Source organism: Aureococcus anophagefferens, assembly GCF_000186865.1.
Source record: "Aureococcus anophagefferens unplaced genomic scaffold AURANscaffold_5, whole genome shotgun sequence".
NCBI lineage: Eukaryota > Pelagophyceae > Pelagomonadales > Pelagomonadaceae > Aureococcus > Aureococcus anophagefferens.
The window spans coordinates 1884076-1911468 of NW_008705565.1; the positions used below are offsets into that span (position 1 = coordinate 1884076).

A 27393-nucleotide genomic window follows, 5' to 3' on the forward strand; every position below is an offset into this window, starting at 1 on the left:
CTTCGACCAGTCCCGGTGGCCGCCCCTCCGGAGGTGGCCGTAGCGCTGGAGAGCGTCGAGGAAGCGGTCGTGCTCGTCCGCGGCCCAGTAACGGCCGCTCGCCGCCGCGCGCTCGCCGTCGTCGTCGTCCGCGGGCTCGTGGACGTCGTCGTCGTCGAGGACGCACGTCGTCGACGCGCGCCGCGGCGCGGCGCCGGCGTCGGCGCCGAGGGCGCGCGGCCGGCCCAGCGCCAGCGCGGGCGGTGCGTCGGCGGGAACGCGCTCGCAGTCGGCCTTCGGGACCGTCACGAGGCCGCCCTTGGGGATGGCGTAGGGCGCGTGCACCTCGTAGACGCCGTCGCGGGCCGCGAAGCGGACCGCGGCGCCCGCGGCGGCGTCGACCCCCGCGACGAACGAGCACGTCGCGGGGTCGTGGCGGACGGCGTACTCGAAGTTCGCGCCGATGTCGAGCTCCGGGCCGGCGCCCTCGGGCACGCCGACCCGGTAGCGCCCGTGGCAGCCCATGTTGACGAGAATGACGCTGTTGGGCTTCGTGCCCGGCGGCACCGTGACGACGCGGCCGCGCCGCGGGGCCGCGGCCGCGGAGCCGAGCGACCGCGCCGCGCCGCGGCGCCGCTTCGCGGGCGGCTCGTCGAGCGCCGCGAGCATCTTCACGGCGGCGAACTCCTCGTCGCGCCAGGCCTCCTCGTCCGCGGCCGTGGCCGACGGCCGCGCGAAGCGGTCGATGCCGAGGTCGATGCAGATGCCCTCGAGGCGCGCCGCCGGGCGCTCGAGCGCCTCGAGCGCCGCGACCATTGCCGCGAACTCCTCGTCGCGCCAGGCCTCCTCGTCCGCGGCCGTGGCCGACGGCCGCGCGAAGCGGTCGATGCCGTGGGCGCCGCAGATGCCCTCGAGGCGCGCCGCCGCGCGCTCGCGGTATCCGCCGGGCGCACGGACGACGATGGCGTCGACGGCCTCGCGGGCTTCGCGGTGGCGCATGAGGTACTTCTGCGCGTGGGACCGGACCTGGGCGAGCGTGCGCGTGCCGACGTGCTCGGCGACGCGCTTCCAGTGCCGGCCGTAGCGCTGGAGAGCGTCGACGAAGAGCGCCTTCTCGTCCGCGCTCCAGCGGCCCGTGCGCTCGTCGTCGTCGTCCGCGGGCGGCCCGAGGTACCGCACCGCGAACTCGAGCTCCAGGAAGGAGCGCGGTCCGCGGTACGGCGCCGCGGCCGCGGCGCGCGGCACGAAGACCGCGCCGCGCTCGCGGCCGACGAACCACGACAGGCACGCCTTGCGGTAGTCGTCCGTGGTCCTGGCGAACGAGCCCGCCCGGCCCATCGCGTTCGCGTAGGCCATCGCCTCGTAGTAGTCGAGGTGGGGCACGCCCTTGAGCGTCAGGGGCACGCAGGCCGCGACGCGGTCGAGCGCCGCGGCGCGCTTCGCTACGTTGTTGTGGTCGTCGTCCTCGTCGTCGTCCTCGTCCTCGAAGGCGCACGTCGTCGACGCGTGCCACGCGCGCCGCGGCGCGTCGCCGGCGTCGACGCCGAAGACCGTCAGCGCGGGGGGCTCGCCGGAGACCGAGGACGTCGACGCTCGGTTGTCGTGGAGAATGCGGAGGGCCTCTTCGCTGAGGCGGAAGGAGGACTGCTTGGGCATGTCGTCGTCGTCGAGGACGCACGTCGTCGACGCGCGCCGCGGCGCGGCGCCGGCGTCGGCGCCGAAGGCGCGCGTCAGCGCGGGCGCCGCGACGTCGCCGAAGATCCTGATCTTCCGGTCGACGCGCGTCGCCGCCGCCGGGCCGACCTCCCACGACCCCCCCGACTGGAGGAGGTCGAGGCGGCCGGCCCTCAGCGCGCCGATCAGCGGCGCGTCGTAGGCGCCGCGCGCCGTCAGCGCGCGGTCCGCGCCGCCGACGCGCCCCCAGGCGAGGATGGAGTCCATCGCCAGCGCGATCCGGATCATCCGCAACACGCGGGCTAATAGCGCGCGCGGGTCAGCGCCGCGCTCGCACGCGCCGCGGTACGCGGGGACGATGGCGTGCACCGGCGGCTCCGCGGGCGCGGCTGGCGTCTCCCAGACGCCGCGGCCGAAGCGGTCGAAGCCCTCGAGCATTGCCACCGCAGAGCTGGGAGAAACATGCAACTCGCCGAAGATGACGTTCGGGTGCTGTTCGTGCGGCAGCAGCCCCGTCCCGACGCGCTGCCCGCGCAGGCAGCGCGACCGGGCGATCGACTTCGTGCGGACGTTCGACCGCGGGCGCGCCTCGGACCGCGCGGACCGGAGCATCGCGGCGCGCGCAGCACGGCGCCCGCTCAGCAACACCAGCGGGCTGGGAGGTGACGGGCATGCTCCTCGACGGCGTCGAGACCGAGGCCTTCGACGCCTGGGACACGTCGTCGGCGACGGACTACGTCGCGAGCGTCTACGAGGCCGGCGGCGGCTGGAACGCGTCGAGGTCGACGGGCGAGTACTTCGAGGACGCCCCCGTCCGCGAGCGCGAGCGAGCGCGTCGGCGGCCGGGACGCGTCGCAGCAGACGACGATATGCAGCGCATCTTCGACGGCGTCGCGACCATGTACGAGGCCGCCGGCGGCTGGAACGCGTCGTAGGCGACGAGCTACGCCTTCACGCCCGGCACGAAGGTCTACGACGTCGTCGACGGCTGGAACTCGTTGTAGGCGACGGGCGCGGGCTACGCGTTCTCCGACGCCGACGGCTACGTCCAGGCCGTCGGCTGCTGCTGCGACATCTCGTCGGTGAACACGGGCTACACCTTCACGCCCGGCGCGAACGTGTACGACGTCGTCGACGGCCGGAACGCGTCCGAGGACGACTCCCACGAGGTCTTCGTCGCGTGCGACCGCGCCGGCGGCGTGGGCGACGCCCTCCACACGCGGTCGCGCCGCGCGGACGTCCGGGCCCAGGCCGCGCACGACGCCGCGGACGCCGCGGACGCGGCCGACGACCTCCGGCGGCTCCGGGACGCGCGGCGGTCCGAGCGCGCGCGGAGCTTCCTCGCGGCCCGGCGGCCGGGCCTGCGGGCGACTCGAGCTTGCGACTAAGACCTTAGGCGGCGGGGACGCGCGCGCAGTCGGCCTTGGGGACCGTCACGAGGCTGCGCTTCGGGATGGCGTAGGGCGCGCGCACCTCGAAGACGACGTCGCGGCCCGCGAAGCGGACCGGGTAGCGGGGGGGGCGTCGGCCCCCGCGACGAACGAGATCGTCGCGGGGTCGTCGCGGACGGCGTGCTCGAGGTTCGCGCCGCCGTCGACGGCCTGGCACATGCGTCGAACGCTCTCCGCGGCCGTCATCTCCGACACGTCCCAGTCGTCGACGTCGGCGAGCTTCGGGAACATGTCGAGCACGTCCTTGCGCTGCGACGCGTCCCAGTCGTCGAGGTTCGGGAACGCTTCGAGCACGTCCTTGCGCCGGTCCCGGCCGTCGAGGTCCGCGTAGCCGCAGGCCTAGCTCGTCTGCGACGCGTCCCAGGCGCAGGCGTCGCGGTCGACGCCCCCGACGGTGTTGGAGGTGTCGAGCATGTCGTTCGTCGCCCGCGACGCGTGCCGGCAGCGGCGGAGCTCCGCGTCGATTACCGCGGCGTCGGAACGACGCCCGGGGCGGGCCCACGACACGTCTCCGCGTCGTTTATCGACGCTCGGCGCACGGAACCATCGCATGCGTACGTCTCCTCGACGAATTAGCCGCGCGCCGCGCCGCGGCGCCGCCCGGGCTGCCCCGGGCCGGGCTGCCGCAAAGGCTCAGATGTGGGAATTTGGCGGTTCTGCGCCGTTCTGCAGCGGCGCGCCGCGTTTTGCTCGTCGCGCCAATCGTTTCCGCGACGGACACGAGAATGCTGCGCCCGCAGGCAGCGCGCGCTCCGAGACACATCGCAGCGCGACGACAGACCGCGGCCCCAGCCAGATGGTGCCGTATAGTTGACGTGGCCTTGAATCAGGCTTGATGGTGCTGTGCTGGCGTCCAACTCTCTCGACAAGCCTCAAAAAAACTGCGCTGGCCACGACCTGTACTGCGCGCCGCCCGCGTCCGTCGCCGCTGCGCGCGTGCTTTCCCCTCCATTCCCGCCTCCCTTGACACACGCCGCGCAGGTCAAAATGCAGCAGCCCCACGAGCAGATCGACGAGCCGCCCGCGGAGCCGGAGCCCGAGGCCGAGGCCGAGGCCGAGGAGCCCGAGGCGACGCCCCAGGGCGTGCCGCCGCCGCCGGCCAAGAAGCAGAAGACGGCGCCCGCGAAGATCGTGATCGTGACGCCGGACCTCGAGGCCATCATCAACGACGGCCAGCGCAAGCTCGCGCGCAAGATCGCGCAGCACCCGCTCTCGACCGGCGCGGGCGCGGGCATGATCGTCGCCGCCCTCGACATCTGCGACCACACGTTGTCCAGCGTCGACATCATCGCCGGCGCCATGGTCAAGATCACGAACTCGATCGCCACGGCCGAGGCCATGGACCGCAAGCTCACGGCCGAGAAGAACATCACGCTCGAGGGCGAGGTCAAGCACGCGAACCTCCAGAAGCAGCTGCTGAACGCGCGCGTCGCGCTCGCGCGCCTCGAGAAGCTGCGCCCCGCGCAGACGAGCGCGTGGCTCGCGCGCCTCGGCGAGATGTCGCCGTCGCAGCTCATCTTCGACCTCGCGAACAAGAGCGAGCAGCAGCTCCTCGGGCTGCAGACGTACAAGGGCCCCGAGGCCGACATCCTCGGCGGCAGCCTCGGCGGCGGCGGCGGCTCCTCCGGCGGCGGCTCCTCCGGCGGCGGCGACGGCCCCTTCGACGCCAAGATCGAGAACAAGGAGACGTTCAAGCGGGCGACGCGGAAGATCAAGAAGCCCGACGGCGAGCACATCACCGAGGACCTCCAGGCCGCCGCCAACCCGCGCCAGGAGTAGGGCGGCCGCCTCCCATCCCCCCTCCCTCAGCCCCCAATACCCCTCAGACGGGCGCCCCACCGATCCCAAATCGGGCGGGCGAGGAGTAAGCAGAATTTCTTTACACCCCCACCACGTCCCGCAGCCGCGCCGCCCAAAGGCTCTGCAACAACAACAACTGCGCCTTCTCGTCGTTGAGCTTCGCCGCGGCGGCCTTCGCGGCCTCGACGCGGCCCCAGAGCAGCAGCCCCCTCCAAGCCTCGAAGGCGCCCCTGGCGCCGAGCGTCGCCCGCAGGCCCGGCCGCCGGGCCGCGAGGAAGCTCCGCACGTGCTCGGACCGCCGCGCGTCCCGGAGCCGCCAGAGGTCGTCGGACGCGTCCGCGGCGTCGTGCGCGGCCTGGGCGCGGACGTCCGCGCGGCGCCGCCACGTGCGGAACGCGTCGCCCGTGCCGCCGGCGCGGTCGCAGGCGACGAAGAACGCGCGGAGCCTACGACGTCGGCGTCGGGAGCGAGCGACGGGAGAACGAGCGTAAATCAGCCGAAACGAGTGGAAAACGGCCGAGATAGGAGCCTTTGAAGTTGGGGCACCCTTTCGCGACGCCGCCTCCGCGCCTCCGCAGCTTGCCCCGCCGCCCGTCGCCCGCGGCGCGGATCGCGTCGAAGCCTGTCGTTGAAAAAAAAATCGAAACCGACCGCGAAACGAAAGACGCCGCGGAATCTCGCCTCGCCGCGGCGCGCCGAGGCGGCAGAGGCGCCCCAGCAGCAGCGTCGGCAGCGCGCGGTAGAGCGCGTCGGCGGCGCGCCAGGTCGCGAGCGCGCGGCCGAGGCTCGCGCGCGTCGCGCGGCGGTTTCGGGAGACGAACTTCAGCGCGAAGCGCTTCTTCGCGTCGCGCCGCCGCCGCAGCGCGCGCGCGCCGACGGCGCGGAAGCCCCGCGTCAGCCCGGCGCGCCGCGACGCCCCGTGCGCCCGGTCCGCGAGCTTCGTCGCCGACCGCAGGAAGACCTGTGTGGAAATCAACCACTGGTTTGGGACGTCCCCACCAAACTTTGAAATCAGCCAAATCGAAGTCGATTTGGCTGATTTTTGGATGAATCGATTGCTCTCGTCGAGTTCTCGAAGCACAGCCGAACAATTTGTTCGATTACGCGCACATTGAAGTCGGGTTGAAGATTTGATTTCTACGCAGGGAAGACCTGGCGCTTCGCGGCGAACTCCGTCCACGTGCGCCACCGCGCGAAGGCCCGGTGGGCCGCGCGGCTCCGGAGGCGGCAGCGGCCGAGCAGGCGCACGGCGACGATGGCCTTGGCCCGCCGCGCGTCGGCCTGACAGCGCCAGTGGAGGAGCGCGCGCCGCGCGAGGGCAGCGGCGAGCGCCGTCGCGTGGTAGGCCCGCGCGCACGCCGCGACGGCGGCGCGCCGCAGGTTCCCGCGGTGCCGCAGGAACGTCGCGGCTTTGATGGACGCGTCGGCGGCCTTGGTCGCGTCGTCGCTCCAGAAGGCCTCGTCGGCCGCGTCGTCCCTGGCTCGCTCCGCGTCCGCGCGCGCCTGCGTGGAAATCAAATCTTCAACCCGACTTCAATGTGCGCGTAATTGAACGAATTGTTCGGCTGTGCTTCGATGAGAGCAATCGATTCGTCCAAAAGTGAGCCGAATCGACTTCGAATTGACCGAGCTAAAGTTTGGTCGGGACGTCCCAAACCAGCGGTTGATTTCCACACAGGCACCCACCTCGTCGGCCCGCTCGGCGGACGCCTCGGCCTCGTCGCAGCGCAGGCGCCGCGCGGCCGCGTCGCGCTCCGAGTCCCGGCGCCGCTCGTCCGCGGCCTCCGCGGCGTCGCGGGCCTCCGCGGCGTCGACGGCGCCGACGGCGCCGCGCGCGGCCGCGGCCGCGGCCTCGGCGGCCGCCGCCGCCGCGGCGCCGCGGGCCGCGGCGGCCTCGCCCGCCGCGGCGACGACGTCGAGCACGGCGCCGAGGCGCGCGCGCTCCGCGGCGACGCGGTCGTGCGTCGCGAGGTCGCGGACGTCCGCGCTCTCGGCCGCGCGCGCGAGCGCGTCCGCCCGCTCCCGGGCCGCGCGGTCCGCGGCGAGCTTCCGCGCCTGCGCGAGGGGGGGCGCTCCCAACAAGACAACGCACGACGACGCCGCTCCCGCGCCGTCGCGAGGTCGAGGGCCGCCGCCGTCGTCGCAAAGGCTGCCGCGACGCGGAGGCGGCCGGCGAGGCGCACGGAGTGCGTCAGGCTCCCGAGCCCCCACTTGAGGAGCCGCGCCTTGCGCCGGTCCGCGCCCGCGGCGCGCCGCCGGCGCCCCGCGGCGCGCCGGTCCCGCTCGGAGCCGAGCTTCGCGAGGCCCATTCGCAGGCGGCACCTGCGGGCGCGCTCGCGCGCGCGCCGCGGGGCGACGGACGCGGGACGGCGGACAGCCGCATGGCCTTGTCCTGGGCCGCCGTCTCGCGCCAAGCGCGGAGGTGCCTACGAAGAGTGCCGTCGGTTCCCCGGCCGGGACGTGGGTCTCGGCGAGGCCCGGGCTCGCGGTAAGCGACTCCAGGCCGGGACGCCGGGACGTGGGTCTCGGCTAGGCCCGGGCGGCCGGGACGCCGGGACGTGCGCGGCGCGGCAGCGGACCTCGCAGCGGCCGTGGAAGGCCACCTCGCCGTCGGCGATCGCGGACCGCCGCCGGAACGCGCGGACGCCCCGCGCGAGGCGCCGCCGCGTCGCCGCGCCGTCGAGGTTGCGCTGGACGCGGCCCGCCTAGCGCCGTCGGTTTCCCCGCCGAAAATCGCCACGCGGGACACCGCGTCCCGCGAGCTCGCCGGAGCGCGTGGCCAGCGCCTCGGCCTCGCCGAGCGCCGCGACGGTGCTTCGCCACCGCAGCAACGCGCCGCGCCGCTCGCGCACCGCGCGTCGCCGCCCCGCGGCCGTCGCGACGGCCGCGGCGACGCGGCCCCGCCGCACGCGTCCCGCCCAGGCCGCCCAGGCGCGGCGCGACGCGCCCCGCGCGGCCGCCGCCGCCGCCGCCGCGAGCGCGCGGCGCCGCGAGCGCCTACCGAGCGCGCCGATGTTTGCTCTTTCCGCGAATTCGTCGAGGACGCCGGCGAGCGCTCGAACCGGAACCAGGGCAGGAGCCGGGAACCCCAGACTCGTCGCAGCGCGCGCAGGCCGTAGCGCCGCGCGCAGCGCCGGGCGAGGCCGCGCCGGCCGTGGCGCGCGACGGCGAACCAGACCCAGCGGCGGACCGCGAGGCGCGCCGCGAGCCGCGCCTTGCGGTGGAGGAGCCGCCGCAGCGCGCCGACGAGCGCCGTGGCCCGCTTCAGCCGGAGGAAGGCGCGGCCGCGCTCCCGCCGCAGGAACGCCTCGTTGATCAGGCGCGCGGACCGCGCGGCCGCGCGCTCCGTGCGATCCAGCAGCCAGCCGAACTTGAAGGCGCGGAACCCCTGGCAGACGTCGCGCGCCTTGGCCGCGCGGCGCGTGAAGAGGAGCCGGAACGACGCGATGACCTGCTTCTTCGAGATCTCCTGCTGCTGCTCCGCCGCCGCGGCGATGGCGGCCTGGATCTCCTGCTGCTCGCGCTGGTACGCCTGCTCCTGGGCGTCCATGGCGTCGATGTCAAAGTCCTCGGGCTGCGGCGACGCGAAGCTCGTCGGCGTGAAGGGCTCGCCGCCGTCGTAGGCGAAGGGCGGCGCGCCGCTCGGCTCCGGCGACGCCGGCGTCGACATCATTGCCAAACTGTGGAGGCAGCCCGCGGCTCGACCGGCCGCAATGGTCAAGGAGTTTTTTAAGTATCCTTCGGTTGAACCTCGTCGGAGAGCGCTGGGGCTTCGGCAGCCCGACCGTGAGGCGCGGGCCGCCGCGGCGGCGAGACGACGGCGCCGGCCATGGGCATGGACGCGCAGCTGTCGGCGATCCTCGGCGACATGGAGACGTGGCAGCGGCCGCCCCCGAGCCGGGGCAAGGACAGCGACGCGCGGCGCGACGGCGACGACTACAAGCACCGGCCGTCCTTCAGCGGCAACTCGCTCGAGTTCCTGCCGCCGAGCTCCGGGCGGCCGTCCCTCGCGCGGGCGTCGACGCGCGGCAGCCTCCGGGGCTTCGACAACGGGCAGCGCGCGTCCGTGCGGTCGTCCGTGCGGTCGCAGGGCGGGTCGCGCGCGTCGCTGCGGAGCCCGAACCGGGCGTCGCTGCGGAGCCCGAACCGGGCCTCGGCGCGGACGCCCGGCGGCGCGCTCCCCGGCCCGGCCGCCGCCGCGAACCCGGCGCCCGCGCGCCGGTCCACGCGGCGCCAGTCGACGAAGCAGGTCGGCGTCGAGAAGCAGCTCGCGCGCGTCTACAGCGTGGCCGTGGACCTGCCGACGCCGTCGCCGTTGGGCCGGCCGAGCCGCGTGCGCAAGTCCATGCTCAAGCCGAGCCCCTACGCGAGCAGCCCCGACCCCAAGTCGCCCGTCTTCGGCGGCGGCCGCGGGAGCGACGACGACGACGACGCGCGCCTCTTCTCCCTCGAGCGGCCGTCGCTGACCCAGGGCAGCCTCCAGTCCTTCGCCGTCTCCGCCGGGTCGGCGTCCGCGGCGCCGCCGGCCGTGCCCACGCAGACGCCGCAGGCGCGCAAGTCCGTCTACGCGCGGCGCGTGACGACGCGCGCGCGCAAGTCGACGATCTCCCGCGGCAAGGGCGACCCCTCGAAGGCCAAGTCGGACCTCGCCGCGGCGCTGGGCGGCCTCGAGACGCCGCGGCGCGGCCTGCCCGCCGCGGACGGCCGCCCGCGGACCGAGCCGTTCCGCCGCGACGACGCGCCGCTCGTCTTGGCGTCGCAGACGGTCAACGACCAGCTCGCGCGGCGCCTCCTCGACACGCCCGACGCCGCCGCGGGCTTCGGCGAGGGCCGCGGCAAGACGCCGGAGTCGAGCCTCGCGGCGTTCCCGGCGATCCTCCAGCCCGAGGGCTACGAGCGGCCCCGGTCGCCCGACTGGAACCACCCCATGGGCGTCGTGCGCACCGTGAGCCGGGGCCGCCGCGGCTCCGACGTCGCCATGTCCATCCCCGTCTTCACGGCGACGGAGGACGACTACGGCGACGACGAGCACATGGACGACGACGAGTACGCGGCCTTCGTCAAGCGCGCCGAGAAGGCGCTGGGCATCAAGGACGACGGCGCGCCCAAGGACGACGCGCCGACCGCGGCGGACGCCGCGGCCTTCCAGCGGCGGCTCCGCGACGAGGCCCTCGCGGCCGACGAGCCGAGCGCGGAGGCGGCGGCCGCGTACCAGCGCGACCGCGCGGCCGCGGCCGCGGCGTCGCGCGCGGCCGACGAGCCGAGCGCCGAGGAGGCCGCGGCCTACCAGCGCGCCCGGGCCGCCGAGGCCGAGGCCGACGCGGTCATGACCGCGCCGCCGCGCGACGACGAGCCGACGGCGGAGGACGCGGCCGCGTACCAGCGGTCGCTCCGCGAGCCGGACAAGGCCGCGCTCGCGGCGCCGGAGGCGAGCGCCGACGACGACGCCGACTTCGAGGCGGACACGATGGCGCGCATCAACGCCGCCCTGGGCATCGACGACGACGACGACTACGGCGACGACGACTTCGACGAGCCCGCGGCGAAGCCGGCGGCCGCCGAGGACGCCGCGGAGCCGCCGGCGGAGGCCGCGGAGCCCGCCGTCGACGACTACGAGGACGACTACGACGACGCCTTCGAACCGGCGACGCCGGCTACGCCGGCGGCCCGGGAGAAGCAGGAGGAGCAGCAGCCCGAGCCCGTCGTCGAGCCCGTGGCGGAGCCCGTCGTCGAGCCGGAGCCCGTCGTCGAGCCGGAGCCGGTGCCTGAGCCGGTCGTCGAGCCGGAGCCCGTGCCCGAGCCGGTCGTCGAGCCCGAGCCCGTGGTCGAGATCGCCACGGAGCCGGAGCCCGTGCCGGAGCCGGTCGTCGAGCCGGAGCCCGTGGTCGAGGAACCCGCGGTCGCCGCGGAGCCCGCCGTCGCCGCGGCGCCGCCGGAGCAGCGGCCGCCGAACGCGCTCGCGCCGCTGCCGATGCCCGTCGCCGCGCCGCCGCCCGAGGCGCCCGTGGCCCTCGAGCCCGCGGAGCCCAAGGCGACGCAGCTCGCGCCCCTCGTCGGCGCGCCGTCGCCGCGGCTCGCGGCCGCGCTGCCGCCGTCGGCGCTGTCCGCGCGCGCGCCGCTGCCCGCGCCGCCCGCGCCCGCGCCCGAGCTCGGGGCGCCCGGCGCGCGCGCCGCGGCCGCGGAGGCGCCGGCGCCGGCGCCCGGCGACCGCTCCTGGGCCCTCGTCGAGGAGGGCCGCTCGACCTGCGAGGCCGCGCGCCGCGCCGCCGTCGACGACGCCGCGGCGTCGCTCCGGCGCGATCAGGACGACGCGGCCCTGCCGCCGCGCACCTGGCCCCTCGCCCTGCGCACGGCCCTCGCCGGGAACCAGGGCTTCGGCCTCGCCACGGTCCGCGCGCACCCGGCGGACCGCCGGGCCTACGTGTGCGCGGTCTCCGCGTCGACGGGCGCGGCCTTCGCGCGGACCGTCGACGGCGACGACGTCGCGGCGCTCCTGCCCCCGCGGGCCCGCGCCGCCTACGCCCGCGCGCCGGGCAACAAGGGCCTCGACCGCGACACGGGCCTCTGCATCGTCGCCGCGCTCAAGTTCGCCGACGGCGCCTTCTCCCTCGAGCGGTGTCCCTAGCGCCCCGACCCCCTTTTTACCCGCTGGCCATCGGTAAGATCGCTGGCACAGTACAGTCTTAAGTCACCGGGCGGCCCTCGAGCGGTTCTGAGCGAGCTCTAGAGCCAGGGTCCTCTCGCGCGCCATAGCCGCGCCATAGGCGTCGCGGCGCTCGCGCTCCTCGGCGCTTTCGTGTGTGTCCTTGCACGCTGCCTCGCAGAAATCCCCGCTCCAGAAACCACTCGCCCGCGTTCCGAGCTTGCCGCATTGAATGCACTTGATCTCCGGGCTCGGGCTCCGTTCCCGCCGCCGAGGTGCCGCCGTTCGCTGGACTTTCGATGCCTCGGGCGCGGGCGACTCCACGGGCGCCGGTGCCACGGACTCGCCGAGCTCCCCGGGCTCCGGGCTGCTGCGGGGTCTCGGCGAACGAGGCGACGAAGACGGGGACGCGGAGACGACGCTGCCGCTGCCGGGGACGAGGGCCACGCGCGAGGCGCCAGGTCGTCGACCGTCGGAGTTCGCGTAATAAAGCTTGCTCTCACCACAGTGCTCGATAGCGGACTTGATGATGGAACCAGATTGGCTATGTCTTTTGAACTGCGGGTAATCAGAGAGGAAATCGACGAGACCCGAGGAAGACACTTCAGTCATGCGCTTCGAAACGAGCCACGCGTGAAGGTCATTAACGAGTTGGCGTTCTTGCGCCTCGACACTCGACATCGTCAGTTCAAATTTACCGTATCGGTTGATCTCTGAAACTGAGCAGCAGACCGCGCTGTCAACAGATAGATGCTGAGCAAAATCGACCATCGGAGTGCCGCCTGGACCGATCCGAGACATGGGGACGAGGCCTGCACCAAAGGGCCCTCGAAGCGCCACCAAGGCGCCGACGTTCGGAAGCAGTTCTGTGATAACACCACGGTGGATACTGTTCAGCTGCGGTACTTGCTGTTCGCTCAGATCAGCTTTGGCTTCGACCACCGAGGGCCGCGGTGCGGGGCCGAGTTCAATCCGCCCAAATCCTCGAACATCTTCAGACCAATGTAGCTTGGGGGCACCAAAGCCGACGATAGTGTGCTTGATTTTAATGCCTGTACCTTTCTTGTACTGCGGATGAGCGGAGAGAAACTCTGCGAGATCTGGAGCGTTAATACAAGTCTGGCGCTTCGAAACGAGCCACGCGTGAAGGTCGTTGACGAGTTGCCGCTTGAGAGCGTCGCCGGCTGCGGTTCCGCTCGCGCTGTCCAGCGCAGGCACGTTCAATTGGCTCACGACAGAATTCGAAGGCGCGCCACGCTCCTCAAAGGCAATATTGATGCGCTCGAGCGCGACCCTGAGCGGCACGATCTGCGACTCGAAGTCGTCCAAGCTCGATACCGCGAAGCCGTTCACAGCGACCACCACCATGCCCGCGCAAAGCAAAGGGCAGGCCGTCGCCTGCGACCCGTCCTGAACCTTCGTGACCACGAGCCGACCCACGTCGCTATCGAACTCGAAATCGAAGCCCAGCTCGCGATCCGGAGCGAAGCCGAAGGACATGCGCGACGTCGGTTGCTGTGCTGAAGGCAGATAGCTGCTGTGGCCAGGAGTATCAATGGCGCCGGCGTGCGATACAAGCGAAGGCGCATGAGGCACACGAGGGCCGCCGACATCATTCGGAAGCCGGTCCTTGATCGAAAAAAGTAGCGCTCCTGTGCTCTGATCGACATTCGACATGGAAACCTCGATCTTGCCGCCGGGCTTGATTCCTAACACGGAACAGTAGACCTGATCGTTGACGGATAGGCACTCGGTGATATCGTGAACCCAACCGCCGCCCGGGCGGATGTGAGACACGTGGACCAAACCATCATCGTAGGGCCCTTCGAGTCGGACAAAGGCGCCAAACCCCGGAAGAAGTCGAATGACGACGCCACGGTGGACGCTGTCCAGGGCTGGCAACGCGGTCGCTCCAAGACGAGGCGCAGCAGACGTGAAACGCGACGGCGGCGGAGCTCGTCGCATTGGGCCTGCGCTCCGGCTCCGGCTCCGGCTCCGGCTGCGACTACTGCTCGAGCTTCGACTCGAGCTCCGGCTTCGCCGCCGCCGCGAGCGCGAGCTCGAGCTTCGACTGCGACTCCGTCGGCTCCGCCGCCGCTCCGGACTCCGGCTCCGGCTTCGCTTCTGCGCATCGCGCTGCGCATCGTCGACGGCCGGCGCCGGCGCCGCGACCTCGTGCCAGACGACGGTCTGGGTCTTGAGTCGCTCCGAGATCAAGTCGTCGAGGGCCTTGTCGGCGTCGTCGATGTTCTCCCATTCGCAGAGCTCCTGGACAATTTCGACGGCGGCGTCCGGCTCGAGGAGGAGCACGAGATCGCGGACGGTCTCCAACTCAAAGTCGCTCACGCGGACCTCGTGGATCGCGCGGAGCCTCACGAGCGCCGCGTCGACGTCCTTGGGCACGCGGACGACCTTGATGTCGGGCTCGTCTCGGAAACGCTCGACGCTCGCGAGGGCCCACGAGGCCGCGTCACGCACGGGGCCGCGGCTCGTGCGCCGAGTGATAGCGTCGCGCAACTCGGTCGCGCGGGATGGGTGCAGAAACTTGACGAGTCTCATAAAGGCGCGCTTCTGTGAGTCGTCCATGCTCGGCGGCGGGTAGCGGCTGCCGTCGGTGGACGCTCCCGACGGGAGCTGCTTCAACTGCTTTTCGAGGCGGCGCTCCGAGTCGGCGAGTTGCTGCTCCTTTTCGACAACGAGCGCCCGTTTGGCGACGGCCGGAGGCGGGCGCGGCGGGGCCGCCTTGACGACGGCCGGAGGCAGCCGCGCCTTGACGACGGCCGGAGGCGGCCGCGCCTTCACGACGGCCGGAAGCGGCCGCGCCTTCACGACGGCCGGAGGCGGCGCGGCCGGTTTGACGACGGCCGGCGGCTCCGGCGAGAGCATCGGCGCGGCCTCCTCCGGCGGCGGCAGCAGTTGCCGCGCGGCGTCGCCGCCGTAGAGCGCGAAGAGCAGGTTGTCGTTGCCGCCCACGAGCGCGACGACCTCGCTCGAGAGCGCGACCTTGGCGAGGAAGGCCATGCCCGAGGTGCGCAGGTGCAGCCGCAGGCCCTCGAGGCGGCGCGCGCCGCGGGGCACCTCGCGGCCGCGGACCCGGACGATGCCACGCGACACGAGGGGCAGCAGCGCCGTCGACTCGCCGTGGAGGACGACGTCGTGGCGCGTCGACCGTTCGGGGGCGAGCACGAGCTCCGAGGTGGCCGCGAGCGCCGCCGCCGACCCCGCGCCCTCGATCTCCCACGCCACGTCCGCGACCCAGTCCAGGGGGTCCGACTGGGCCTCGCGCCACTGGAGCACGGTCAGCGGCGGGCTGTTCTCCTCGGCGGGCCGGCCCGGGCGGCTGCGCCACGCCTCGATGGCGCGCTTGAGCGTGATGTTGCCCGCGACGACCGGCGGCCCGTCGAACGCCGCGTTCGTCTGCGGGTCGACGCCGGGCCGGCGCTCGAGCGCCTCCATCAACGAGGAGCGCTCGTAGGTGATGCCCGACGACACCAGCAGCACGGGGTCGCGCATCACCTCCAGAGTGATGCTGCATTTGAAATCATCTGGACACTCTTCGCTGTCGCGGCGCGCGCGCCGCTCCATGCCGGTCGCGGCGCGAACGAGGCGCGCGTGGAAAGGACACACGCCCGCACGATTCGACGACCCGCGGCTGAGGGCACTCGGCGCTGCGACGCGCGGTTCGCACGATCACGACGAGCCGCGGCTGAGGGCACACGGCGCTGGGCCGGTTCGCACGACTCGTCCTCGTCGAGGCTCGAGTCGACTCGACCTCGAAGATCGGCGTCAACCAACGAGTTGCAGGTAAAGTTGCCATCAACAAAACCAGCTCGAGGCGTTCGATGGGCCAAGCCACACGCTTCTGAGCCCTCTTTTCTACCCAAAAAAAAAACACCGACTCACCTTATCGCACCATGTGCCCGAAGAAGGCCGCGGTCGCGTTGTGCCGGAGCTTGGCGACGTGGGCGGCCTGCGGGAGGCCCAGGTAGTAGCTGTCCTTGTGGCAGCCGTGGTCGACGTAGATGGGCACGGGGTCCGTCGCCGCGCCGTCGGCGGGCCTCGCCTCGCAGCACTTGGGGCCGTTGGCGAAGTGGCGGCGCCAGCTCCGGAAGTTCCACTGCGGGAGGAGCTGGTAGAGCTGGAGCCGGTCCTCGCGGACCATGCGGAGCAGCGCCTGGGAGAGGAAGTGCTGGTCGCCGCCGTTGAAGTCCTTCGTCGACGACTCGCTGCAGTAGAGCGCGATCCAGCGCTGCCAGAGCTTCTTCGTGATCGCGCGCGACGACCAGACGATGACGCCGGAATTCAATTGCGTCCAGGCCGCGGGCTCGGCCCAGGACGCCTTCGACGCCGGGCCGGCGCGCACGGCCTCGCGCGCGGGAACCATGAGCACGTCGTAGACGTCGAGGAGGCCGTTGGAGTCCGTCGCGCGGAGCTGCGTGTAGAGCGTCTCGAGAGAGTGGCACGGCGCCGTGTCCGTGTCGAGGAAGATGGACACCTTGAAGGGCGACGTCAGGATGCTGAACATCTTCAGCAAGCGGCTCGGCGCGAGGGCGTGCGCCTTGCGGCAGGGCGCGCCGTCGGCCGTGAGCTCGCGGTACTGCTTCCACGCGAAGGACGCCGTGACGTCCTTGCACTCCCAGCGGTGCGCGGCCTTCGTGTTCGGCTTGAGCAGCTTGCACATGGCCAGGTCGTCGGGCAAAAGCGTGTTGATGATGACGTGCGGCGTGTCGAGGCGGCCGGCGGACTCCGTCGCCTGGAGCAGGCTCATGTGGCCCGTGGCCGCGTAGATGGCGCCGAGCTCGGGGAAAGCGGCGGCGCCGCCGAGCCAGAGCAGGCACGCGTGCATGGCGCGCGGCGCGGCCGAGCGGCAATGGTGCGTTGCAGCTTCTCACGATGGCAGCCCGCGCTCGCACAATTTGTCCATGCTCTCCGGCCTTCTTCAATATGAAGTGTTGAACTTCAACAAACGAGCGAATTACCAACGCAGAGGTTTCTTAGGTCGGGCGGTCGCCTCGGCTGCCGAGCGCCGAGAGGACCGTGGTCCCGTAGCCGACGAGCGTGTCCAGGAGGCCCCGCTCCGCCGGGGGCCGCCGCGCGGGGAGCGGCTCCCGCGAGGGCCGCCTCGCGGGCGCGCGCGTCGACTGTCGATGTCCCCCGCGCCCCAGGGACCCCAGATCCTCGCGATATCGATGCCCGAGGCGCGACGTCTGCGACGCGCGGTACCGCGCCTTCATGCGAGTCGTCGTCTTCCCGCTGTCCTGCGCGTACTTCGCCACGACCTGCGGCGGCGCCGATCCACGCGCGGCTGACTCGACGGACGCCGCGGGAACGCGCGTCCTTCACGTCCGTGCCCCGTCTCACGTGGTACTCGCGCATGTGGCCCGTCCGCCGCTCGCGGACGCGCACGGTGACCATGTCGTCGCTCGAGATCACGGAGCCCAGCGAGGCCACGGAGTAGGTCGCGCTCGACGCCCGCGACGCGCCGCTCCGCATCGAGGCCGCGTCGTCGTCGTCGTCGTCGTCTGCGGGTCGCGACACGCCCACGGGTCCGACGTCGAGCTGCCGGCTGGAGGCGTCCTCGGGCACGGGGCTCAGGCCCGTCGAGACGCGCTCGGGCGTCAGCACCGAGCTCTTGGGCCGGGCGCCCTTCTTCGCCTGCTCGCTCGCGTAGTCCTCCAAGGGCACGCCCCTCCACGAGTCGGGCTGCACGTACGATGCCATCCCCGGCAGCCCCCACGATGATGTGTCCGAAAGCGCGCTCGCGAGGCGCCGGCGCGCCGCCGCGCGAGCTCCGATGGATTACTTAAACCCGCCGTTCGTTGGTCGCTTCTTCGCGGCGCGGTTCTGCGGGTGGTTCGCCGGCTTCTTGCGGAGCTGGGGCGCGAGGTAGGGGCTCCGCGCGGACGCCGTCGGCGCGAGGTGCCGCGGCCGCGGGGACTCGTCCGCGTCGTCGTCGACGAAGGCCGGCTTGCGGCCCGGCGGCGGCGTGCGGCGGTTGCCGACGAAGGGGTACTGGGGCGGCGGCGGGCTCCGGCCGCCCCGGGGCGCCGGCGACGCGTCCCGGCCCGCGGCCGCGCGGTTCGCGGCGTCGAGGAGCGTCCGGTACGTCTCCGTCTCGCGCGCGAGGGCCGCGCACTTGGCCGCGTCGGCCTCCCGCAGCGCCTCGACGTCGCGGGCGAGGCCCTTGAGCGCCGCCCGGTAGGAGCCGTGGAGGCGCGCGACCTCGCGCGCGTGGTCCGCCGCGGCGCCGTCGGCCCGGGCCGCGGCGACGGCCGCGTCCGCCTCGCCCCGGTCCGCGCGGCGCCGCAGGTCGTCGTAGGTCGACGCGTCGACGGTCAGGATGGCCTGCTCCTCCCAGGGCGGCGCCCGGGGCCGCCCGCCCTGCTTGCGCACCTTGACGACGACCTTGCGCGGCCCCGCGTCCCTCGGAGCGGCCGCGGGCTTCTCGTCCTTCGCCGCCGCGGCCTCGCGGCGCAGCTCGTCCTCCTTGGCGCGGCGGTCGCGGTCGCGCCGCTCGCGGTAGAGCCGCGTCGCGCGGCGCGCCTCCTTCTGCGCCTCGTCGCGCTGCGACGTCAGCGCCTCGAGGTCCGACCGCGCGCGCGCGAGCGCCGCGTCCGTGACCTGGCGGTAGACCTCGTGGTCCTCGAGCTCGCGCCGCAGGCGCCGGATCTCCTTGCGGCCGTTGAGCACCTCGCGGCTCAGGTCCTCGGCGTCCCGCGGCGGGCCCGCGGCGCCCGCGACGGCGCCGTCCGCGGGCGGCGCCGCCCGGAGCCGCGCGAGCTCGGCCCGCAGCGCGTCGGCCTCGTCGTCGCCGGCGCGCGCCGCCTTGAGCCGGCCGATCTCGGCGCGCAGGGCCGCGACCTCGCGCTCGTGCTTCGCGCTCTCGGCCGGGAGGCCGCGGCGCCGCTCGATGGCGAGCTGGCTCTTGAGGTTGATGACCTCCTGCTCGAGGCGCATGGCCTGCTCCACGGCGAAGTCCTCGGCGCGCTGCATGCCGGACGTCGACGGCGTCGCCACGGCCACGGCCGGCGCGCCGGGCGGCGGCGGCGCCGACCGCGACGGATGGCACGCCGCGGCCATCACGAGGGGCTGCGCAAATTAACGTTCGTTTTTATTTTGAAGCCCGATTGAAGCTTAAGCCAGCACGTAAAAACATTTCGGCGCCCAGAACCGGCGCGCGGCTTAGCCCCGCCTCCGCCCCTTCTTCTTGCCGCGGTTCGGCGGCGTGTCGTCGACGGCGACGAGGAGCGTGCCGCCGTCCGCGGCCTCGTCCGCGAGCTGCCTCCGCGCGCGGCGCGCGAAGTCGACGTCGCGGAGCTGGGCCCGGAGCGCCTCGATGGTGTCCCGCGTGTCGCTCCGCACGGCGTCCGCCGCGGCGCGCGTCGCCTCGGCCCGCGCGCGCGCGTCGGCCGCCCGCCGCGCGAGCGCGTCGTGGCGCGCGCGGAGGCCGACGAGCTCGCCCGTCCGCGCGGCCGCGAGCGCCGTCAGCGCGGCGGCGTCGGCCCTGGCGTCGTCGAGCCGCCGCCGCGCGTCGTCGACGGCGCCGGCGCGCTTCGCCGTCGCCGCGAGCGCCGCGGCCCGGGCCGCGTCCGCGGCGGCGAGCCGCTCCTCGTAGTGGGCCCGCTGCTCCGCGAGCTGGGCCTCGAGGATGCGCTCGTAGTGGTCCGCGAGCGCGCCGAACTTGCGGTCCGCCGGCGCCGCGGGGCCGCAGCCGCCGCAGGGCGCACCCGACGCGGCGACGTCGTCGTCGTCGACGCGGTGCGCGTAGCGGTCCTCGACGTAGTCCCAAATTCTCCCCGTCTCCAGCTCCAGCGCGAAGCCGTGGCGCGTCGCCGCGTAGTGGCCCTTGGCGTGCTCCCGGGCGTAGCGGCCGCAGCCCAGCGTGCCGCAGACGAGGCACGCCCACACGGACCGCCGGTCGCCGCAGACGCCGCACCGATCGACGGCCAGGCCGCCCGCGCGCCGCGCCACGGCCGCGCAGGCGCCGCAGGGCGTCCCCGGCCAGGGCGCCGACGGCGGGCCGCCCCGGTCCACGCCCAGGCTCGCGTCCTCGAGGTCCAGGCGGTCGAGGCACGCGCCGCACGCGGGCAGCTCTCGTACCGCTCCGCCGCCGAACTTCTCCTCGTCGCCAAAGGCCTCGAAGCGGCTCGCGTCGACGGCGAGCACGCGGCAGGGCGCGGACGCGTCGCCGACGCGCACGGTCGCCGCCGCGAGCGCCGCGCCGCACGCCGCGAGCGTCCGCGCGTCCGCGACGTCGAGGAGCACCGCGTAGCGCGCGCTGCCCAGGCGCCCGATCTCGGAGACGCGCTCGAGGCCGCCGACCCAGGTGTCGCGGCACTCCAGGGACTCGAGCAGCTCCTCGAGGACCACGGACTCGGGCACCTCGACGACGAGGAGCGTCGCGCAGACCACCGGCGCCGGGTCGAGGCGCTGCAGGAGCCGCAGGCCGCAGGACCCGCAGCGCCGCACGCGCACGTCGCGCCAGGGCCGGCACTCGCTCCACGTCGGCTTCTGGCGCGGCGCGACGAACATGTCTTGGTGCCGCGCGCCGCCGCACAGACGCGGGAACGGCGCCGCTTCGGCTGCGTGAGAGGCGGCCGGGCACGTCCGGGCTCTCGAGGAGCAGGCTCCTCGCCCTGCTTCAACTTGCAACGTTGCCGACCAACTTGACTCGAACGATCGACGCGGAGCGCCGCTCGAGGCGAGGGGCTGCCGCCTGGAGCGCCCGGGAGTGCGCGCGGCGTGGTGTCGCCATGGGCGCGTCGGCGAGCGTGCCGGAGACGGAGCTCCAGGCGCTCGCCGCCGTGGAGCGGGCCGTGAGCATCAGCAAAGAGTCGGTCATGTCGCCGGCGCGCGGCTCCTGGAAGCGGTCCCACGGCGCGTCCAAGTACGCCCTGGGCTCCTGCGAGTCGGGCCTGACCATCGCGTCGCTGGCCCAGAGCTTCCGCCTGTCGCTGCCGAGCCACGTGGGCACGCCCGCCGGCGGGTCGAACCCGCTGGGCCGCGTCGGCGTCTCCGCGCCGAGCCAGCAGCTCGGCGCGTCGTTCCTCGCGTCGCAGGCCGACGAGGCGGACCTCTTCGGCGCGCCCCAGGTGCGCATCCCCAAGCTGAGCCTCAAGGGCTCGGCCTTTGGCGGGCGCGGGTCCTTCGGCGCGCGCGCGTCGCTCGCCAAGGCCGCGGAGTACGAGGACGAGGACGACTGGATCCAGGTCGAGGAGGTGGAAGATTTGTTGGAGGAGTCGGCGGCGTCGCCGCGGGCCGCGCTCCTCAGCGCGAAGAAGCGCAAGATGCCCGGCCTCGCCGTGTCCTGCGGCGCCGACGAGTCCTACTACTTCACGCGGTCCGGCGCGATCGCCGTCGACGGCGTCGCGTCGAAAATCCGCGACAGCGGCCTCGCGCCCGCCGTCGAGCTGCCCGCCTTCGGCGCCGCCGAGTCGCCGACGGCGGCCAAGGTGCCCATGACGGACCGCATCGTGCTCCTCGAGAAGCTCGGCCAGGGCGCGAGCGGCCGCGTGCACAAGGCCTTCGACCTCCAGGAGCTGCGCTTCGTCGCCATGAAGTCCATCCCCATCGTCGAGCGGTCCAAGCGGCGGCAGATGGTCATCGAGCTCCACGCGTTGTACGAGAGCCTCACGGGCGAGGGCGGCGCGGACCGGCGCCACGTCGTCGCGTTCCACGACGCGTTTTCCCACCTGCCGAACGCGACGGTGTCGCTCATGGTCGAGTACATGGACGGCGGCAGTTTGCAGGCCATCGTGGACGATGGGGGTTTACCGGACGAGCGCCTCCTGGCGTCGCTGGCCGCGCAGGCCGCGCGCGGGCTCCGGTACCTCCACGGCACGCGCCTGTGCCGAATTCAAATCTTCAACCCGACTTCAATGTGCGCATATGCGACGGTTTCGACGCAAGGCTTTCTGCCGTGCTTCGAGAACTCGACGAGAGCAATCGATTCGTCCAAAAATCAGCCGAATCGACTTCGATTTGATCGAGCTAGAGAATTCTCAAGTTTGGTCAGGACCACCCAAACCAGTGGTTGATTTCCACACAGGCACGCGCCACGTGCACCGCGACCTCAAGCCGGCGAACATGCTGATTAACCGGCGCGGCGAGCTCAAGATCTCCGACTTCGGCATCGTGCGGCGCCTCGACGGGGACCGGGCGGCGGAGAGCGACGAGGGCGCGGGCTTCTACGACCCGGGCGCGAAGCCCGCGGCCCGCGCCGCGCCGCTCCACACGGTCAAGTCCTTCGTGGGCACAGTGACCTACATGTCGCCGGAGCGCATCGCCGGCGGCGAGTACGGCACGCCCGCCGACGTCTGGTCGCTGGGGCTCTCGTTCTGGGCCGTCGCGCTCGGGTCGCTGCCCGTGCGCGAGACCGACGGCTACTGGAGCCTGCTGCAGTCCATCCGCGACGAGCCGCCGCCGCGGCTCCCGGCGGACGACGCCCGCTGGTCGCCGGCTTTTCGCAGCTTCCTCGAGGCCTGCCTCGCCAAGGACCCGGAGACGCGGCCGCCGGCCGCCGCGCTCTGCGAGGCGGGCTTCTGCGCGGAGGCGGCGCTCCCGGCGGCGCCCGCGCCCGCGGCGCCGGACGTGCCCGACGACCTGCGCCGGCGCCTGAAGCGCCGCGCCGTCGAGGAGCTCCTGACGACGCTGCGCGCGTCCGCGGCGCACCTCCGCCACCTCAGCGACCGCGGCGCGCGCGCGCCCGGCGGCGCGCCGCCGGGCGGCGACGCGGGCGACACGGCGCGCTGGCTCCTCGACGCCGCGGGCGACGACGGCGCCCCGCGCCTCGCGACGCTCGCGGAGCAGCTCGACCTGCCGCTCGACGAGGTCCGCGCCGTCGCCGCCGCGTTCCTCGACGCCGCGCGCGCGGGCGGCGACGCGGACGCGGCCGCGCGGGCGGCCGTGTTCGCGAGCCCGAGGCCGGCGGACTCTCCCGCGACTAAGTCGTGACCCTGGCTGTTTAGTTGTCTTTTCTTCGACGTGATTGCCTTCAACATGACCAAAGTGCCAAAAGCATTGACTCTGCTCGCCCTTGGCATCCCAGCGTTGCCGGCGCGTAGTCGCTCCGAGCCGCTGAGCGCGTCGTCATGCATGTCAACGCCGCCAGGCAGTTCGTGTCCCACTACCTCCGCGCGCTGCGGACGCGGCCGCGGGATGCGGAGCTCTGCGAGGCCTTTGGCGTCCGCGACGCCGCAGCGATGCGGCGCGCGGTGCTCGACGCGGCTGCCCGCGTCGCGTCGCCGGCGCGCGCGTTTCGCATCGCCGCCGGCCCGTCGACGGTCGCGGGCGCGGGCCTCGGCCTCTTCGTCGCCGGCGGCGCGGCGCGCGCCGGCGACGGCCTCGCGCTCTACCCGGGGCTGCACTACCCCGACGCCGCCGCCTGGGCCGACGACGGCCGCCGCGACGCGAGCTACGTGCTCAACCTCAGCTGCTACGACGGCGCGCCGCGCGGGCTCATCGACGCGGCCGCGAGCGCGCCGTCGCGACCGGAGCACCGCGGGCACCTCGCCAACCACCCGCCGCGCGGCCGCGCGGCCAACGTCGCGCCCGCGCCCTTCTTCTGGGCCGACGCGCCGCTGGAGCCCATCAACGAGGCGCGGGGCGCCGCGTACCTCGGGGGCGTCGTCTTCGTCGCGCTCGCGGACGTCGGCGCCGGCGAGGAGCTGTTCCTCGACTACCGCCTCCGCTGGCAGGGCGGGTTCGGGCGCGCGCTGACCACGGGCGAGAGCGGCCTCCCCGAGTGGTACCCGCCGCCGCCTTGAAGTTTGTTGACTAGCCCTCTCGAGGCTAGATCTCGAGCTCATGGTTGAGTGGCAAGTTGCCAGATGTTGACCCACCGGCGAGTAGCTCTAGCCGTCGGCTGCGGCTCCTGCTGGCCCGCGCGCAGCCGCACCCCCGCCGCCCAGTGCCGCCGCGAAAAAGCGCGGCGCCAGCGTCTCACTCGTCGCGCGACCCGCGAAAAAGTGATTATACCTCGGTAGACAGCGAGAGTCTTTGGCATTGACGAAACAATCCGACATTGTCACTACCTCCTTATGATTTTTGCTCGTTCGCTCCTCCGAACCGCGCCCCGCGCCCCGCGCCCCGCGAGCGAACCTTCGTCTCTAGGCGCGCGCGCATCGTCGGTCGCGGGCACCGTCCCGGCGCGTTCCCGCGGCGTCCGCTCCTTTCCGCTCTTCGGTCCGATGACGAACGAACATTACGAGTAGCCTGAAAATATCTTACACAATGTTGAACAAACTATTAGCTCTAGCTAAGGACTGAATCGCGCGCGCGCGCCTCGCCGTCGCTCGCCCCGCCGCGTCGCGCGACCGGGCCGTTTCGCAGGCGCCGCCGCGCGATGGGCTTCCTCACCATCGTGCGCAAGCTGCGGCAGAAGGAGAAGGAGATGAAGATCTTGATCATCGGGCTCGACAACGCGGGCAAGACGACGATCGTGAAGAAGTTCAACAACGAGCCCACGGACACCGTCGAGCCGACGCTCGGCTTCGACATCAAGACGCTCGAGCACCGCGGCTTCAACCTCAACTTCTGGGACGTCGGCGGCCAGCAGACGATCCGCGCGTACTGGCGCAACTACTTCGAGGTCACCGACGGGCTGATCTGGGTCGTCGACAGCGCGGACAAGTGGCGCCTCGACACGTGCCGCGACGAGCTCGCGGCGCTCCTCGTCGACGAGCAGCTCGGCGGCGCGAGCGCGTCGCCGGCGCCCCGCTCTCTCGCGACCGCGCGCGACCGACCGCCGCGCGCGCGCCGCAGGCCTCCTCATCTTCGCCAACAAGCAGGACCTGCCCAACGCGCTCTCGCCGGAGGAGATCTCCGAGCACCTCAACCTCGGCTCCGCGCAGTACGCCAACCGCCACTGGGAGATCCAGTCCTGCTCCGCGCGGACCGGCGACGGCCTCGTCAAGGGCATCGATTGGATGGTCGACGACGTCGCGTCGAGGATCATGCTACGGTAGTCCCCGTAATTTCTTGTTTTTCGTTCACGCATCTCGATCGCCTTTCTTGAAGTGGGGTTTGAAGATTTAAGCGCGATGGCAGCGATGCTGGCATTCTGGATCGCGGCTGCCCAGCTGGTCGCGGTGCGCGCCGCGGCGACGAACCGCAGCGTGAGCTGGTGGTTTGACGTCGCTGAAAACCCAAAAACGGACGCCGCCAATGCGAAGGCCATCGCGGACCACCGGGCGGCCTTCTCGCGCGTCATGCCCTACAACGCGAAGGTCACCCTGGACGGCAACGTGAGCAACTGGTGGGGCCACGACGACGACGTCGCGGCCTGGAACGCGCCCCTGCAGAAGCTCGGCGTGCCCGTGCTGCCCTACCTCATCGACACGTCCAACGCGACGGAGATGCACCTCGTCTACGCGAACGCCACCGCCGTCGTCGCGGACGCGGTCGCCATCGCGGAGCACTACGGCTTCCAGGGCTGGTTCATCTACTACGAGGACGAGTACCCCGCGGACAGCGACCCGCGCAAGAGCGAGAAGCTCGCCGCGTTCCTCACGGAGCTCGGCGACGCGCTCCACGCGGAGGGCATGGAGCTCGCGATCTGCGTCGCGTCCTGGAGCGGCCTCCTCGCCGACTACGGCACCCTCGCGAACAGCTCCGTCGACGAGCTCCAGCTCATGAGCACGTACGCGAACCCGAGCGACTCCCAGTCCATCATCGCGGACTACTTCGCGAAGATCGAGGCGACGACGGGCTCCACCGACAAGGCCGGCGTCGGCGTGGGCATCTACTACGACGGCCGCGGCGGCTACGACAAGGACTGGACCGAGGAGAGACGCGCGCGCGTTCGTCGCGGGCGTCGCCGAGCAGGGCGGCCGCGCGATCGACGTGTACCGGCTCCTCATGGACGGCGAGAGCGACTGGCCCTTCGACGACTGGTGGTGGTCCGTGTTCGAGGACTTCGTCGCGGGCAAGATCTGAGCGCGTGCGACAATCTCGTGCTAAGCCTCTGTTGGCCAAGTTATTGAAGGGGATGCGCGCCCGACTGCGTCCGTCCGGGGAGGGGAGGCAGGCCCGCGAGGGAATCGGGACGGCGACGGCGATGTCGACGTCGACGACATCTTCCGACTCGCCGTCGGGAAGCTCCGCCGCGCCGTGCCCCCACCGGAAGCACGACGATTACATGGTCGGGCCCCGGCTTGGGCTTCACGGCGACCTCGCCTGGTCCGTGGCGATGGACTTCATCGCGCAGCCGATCGAGGCCGTCGACGCAGGTGGACACCTCGGTCTCGGTGCCCGCGCACGAAGCGACCGCGGCCGCCCACCGTGGTCGACGTCCACGACGCCGAGGGCGAGACCGTCGTCAGCACCGCGGTCGGAGAGCGGCCAGGGGTTAGAGGCGCAAGAGACCCGTGAGCTTCCTGTCATTAGTATCGAGAATCGTTTTTTGCACTTCCGGGAAGTTCGCGATGACCTTTCGGTGCTGAACTGGCGGAGGGTAGGCCAGAAAATTAGGATCCATGCGCAATGCGAACTCGATGAAGGATGTATTCGCATCATATCCCCAGGACCTCAGTACGTAGTCCCAGGCATTTATGCTTTGGTTGAGGTTCGCTGAGTTGTATTCAAAGGCAGTAAGAGCCTCGTAAGATGTGCTTGCAACAGTGTGAAATCCAAAGGCGCGAATCATTCCGGCCTGACGTTCGTTCGCGATCAAATCTTCCTTCAACTTTTTAACGAGCGTATCAACATTCAAGTGCGCTACGATAGTTTTGTTGCTTTTGCGACGCCCGAAGCACAGACGCGATGGTTTTCTCGTCGCTAGGTCAATAGATTGTCCATGCTTGGTATCAAAGCAATCACGAACATTGCAAATAAGCCGATCTAGAACATTCTGGCGGCTCATGGACACAATCTTTGAATGATGCTCAACGAGAACGGCAGCCGTGTGTCGGTCGAGCGGCGGTGGGTTTGCGAACCACACAGCGTCCCTTTTCCGGACTGCTTCCGCTGTGAGTCTGATGGCTTTCTCGGATGCCGCCTTAAGGATTCGATTATGTGCTTCAAAACAGTTTTTCTGTGAGTTGAATGTCTCCCAATCTCCGGAAAGATACTTTTCGCTGCTCGGGTTGCATTTCCCACCCCCGCCGAGAGTCTTCACACCAAGCCGGTGGAGGATCCGTCTAGCAATCCCACCACACGCAGTCGAACCGCTGCAGCCGGGAGCGTACAACAATCGCGGAGCTAGATCTTCACGCAGCGCTTCATCCTTTCGCGAAAGTTCGAGCTCGGAGTGCTTGCCCGCGACGATGCCGTCGGGCTTGGAGTGCTTGCCCGCGACGATGCCGTCGGGCTTGGAGTGCTTGCCCGCGACGATGCCGTCGGGCTTGGAGTGCTCGGCGACGACGTTGCCGTCGAACGCGGACCGCTCGGCGACGACGTTGCCGTCGGGCTTGGAGTGCTTGCCCGCGACGATGCCGTCGGGCTTGGAGTGCTTGCCCGCGACGATGCCGTCGGGCTTGGAGTGCTCGCCCGCGACGATGCCGTCGAGCTTGGAGGACTCGCGCTCGAGCTTGGACAGCTCGGTCGCGACGAAAGCGTGAACAACCGACGAGACCATCGGCGGCAGCTCCTTGACCAATGCCGATTCCTCGACCAGGCCGGCCTTGCTTGCCGCGGGCTCCGCGGTCGGCTTCTTGTCCAGCTTGACGCCCCCCGCCGCCGTGGCGAAGGTGAAGGCGCAGGAAAGTACGGTCGCGCGGATGATGACGTGCATGGTCGAGATTGCGGGTGCCTGCGGGGGAATCGACGCGGTTCCGCGGCGACGATCGACGGACGAGGCGCGCGAATCAGGGGTTGAAACCTTTCAGGCACGTCCGCCGACGGCCGGGA

At 72.0% G+C, this 27393-nt stretch overlaps 9 protein-coding genes across 9 annotated transcripts in view; 4 read left to right on the forward strand and 5 right to left on the reverse strand.

Annotated features, from left to right (window-relative positions):
• Positions 1 to 978: 978 nt before the first annotated feature.
• Positions 979 to 1317, reverse strand: AURANDRAFT_22848 (hypothetical protein; the record flags this gene model as incomplete). Its single annotated transcript, XM_009036928.1, has 1 exon — positions 979 to 1317. A coding segment is annotated over one exon (339 nt), but the record flags the coding sequence as incomplete, so codon positions are not given.
• A 2774-nt stretch (positions 1318 to 4091) lies between these two features.
• AURANDRAFT_62715 (hypothetical protein) lies at positions 4092 to 4883 on the forward strand (the record flags this gene model as incomplete). Its single annotated transcript, XM_009036718.1, has 1 exon — positions 4092 to 4883. One exon carries the CDS (start codon positions 4092 to 4094, stop codon positions 4881 to 4883), a length of 792 nt encoding a protein of 263 aa, XP_009034966.1.
• A 1158-nt stretch (positions 4884 to 6041) lies between these two features.
• AURANDRAFT_62716 (hypothetical protein) lies at positions 6042 to 8574 on the reverse strand (the record flags this gene model as incomplete). The annotated part of the gene is made up of 4 exons (XM_009036927.1): positions 6042 to 6407; positions 6591 to 6959; positions 7088 to 7226; positions 7967 to 8574. The coding sequence occupies 4 exons, from the start codon at positions 8572 to 8574 to the stop codon at positions 6042 to 6044; spliced, it is 1482 nt and encodes a 493-aa protein (XP_009035175.1).
• A 675-nt stretch (positions 8575 to 9249) lies between these two features.
• AURANDRAFT_62717 (hypothetical protein) lies at positions 9250 to 11529 on the forward strand (the record flags this gene model as incomplete). Its single annotated transcript, XM_009036719.1, has 1 exon — positions 9250 to 11529. One exon carries the CDS (start codon positions 9250 to 9252, stop codon positions 11527 to 11529), a length of 2280 nt encoding a protein of 759 aa, XP_009034967.1.
• A 2023-nt stretch (positions 11530 to 13552) lies between these two features.
• Positions 13553 to 16393, reverse strand: AURANDRAFT_62718 (hypothetical protein; the record flags this gene model as incomplete). The annotated part of the gene is made up of 4 exons (XM_009036926.1): positions 13553 to 13618; positions 13720 to 13959; positions 14407 to 15063; positions 15461 to 16393. 4 exons carry the CDS (start codon positions 16391 to 16393, stop codon positions 13553 to 13555), a joined length of 1896 nt encoding a protein of 631 aa, XP_009035174.1.
• A 148-nt stretch (positions 16394 to 16541) lies between these two features.
• AURANDRAFT_62719 (hypothetical protein) lies at positions 16542 to 20079 on the reverse strand (the record flags this gene model as incomplete). Its single annotated transcript, XM_009036925.1, has 4 exons — positions 16542 to 16826; positions 16909 to 17236; positions 17351 to 18636; positions 18784 to 20079. The coding sequence occupies 4 exons, from the start codon at positions 20077 to 20079 to the stop codon at positions 16542 to 16544; spliced, it is 3195 nt and encodes a 1064-aa protein (XP_009035173.1).
• Positions 20080 to 21570: 1491 nt separating this feature from the next.
• On the forward strand, positions 21571 to 21879 carry AURANDRAFT_8822 (hypothetical protein; the record flags this gene model as incomplete). Its single annotated transcript, XM_009036542.1, has 2 exons — positions 21571 to 21681; positions 21754 to 21879. Coding segments are annotated over 2 exons (237 nt in total), but the record flags the coding sequence as incomplete, so codon positions are not given.
• A 2011-nt stretch (positions 21880 to 23890) lies between these two features.
• On the forward strand, positions 23891 to 24512 carry AURANDRAFT_58841 (hypothetical protein; the record flags this gene model as incomplete). The annotated part of the gene is made up of 2 exons (XM_009036720.1): positions 23891 to 24220; positions 24336 to 24512. 2 exons carry the CDS (start codon positions 23891 to 23893, stop codon positions 24510 to 24512), a joined length of 507 nt encoding a protein of 168 aa, XP_009034968.1.
• A 986-nt stretch (positions 24513 to 25498) lies between these two features.
• AURANDRAFT_71189 (hypothetical protein) overlaps positions 25499 to 27393 on the reverse strand; it is a gene marked incomplete at both ends in the record, with an annotated part of 3212 nt that continues 1317 nt past the window's right edge. The window contains 2 exons of the mRNA XM_009036924.1: positions 25499 to 26385; positions 26810 to 27295. Coding sequence (XP_009035172.1) covers positions 26323 to 26385; positions 26810 to 27295 — 549 coding nt within the window. The remainder of the gene's footprint in view (positions 26386 to 26809; positions 27296 to 27393) is intronic.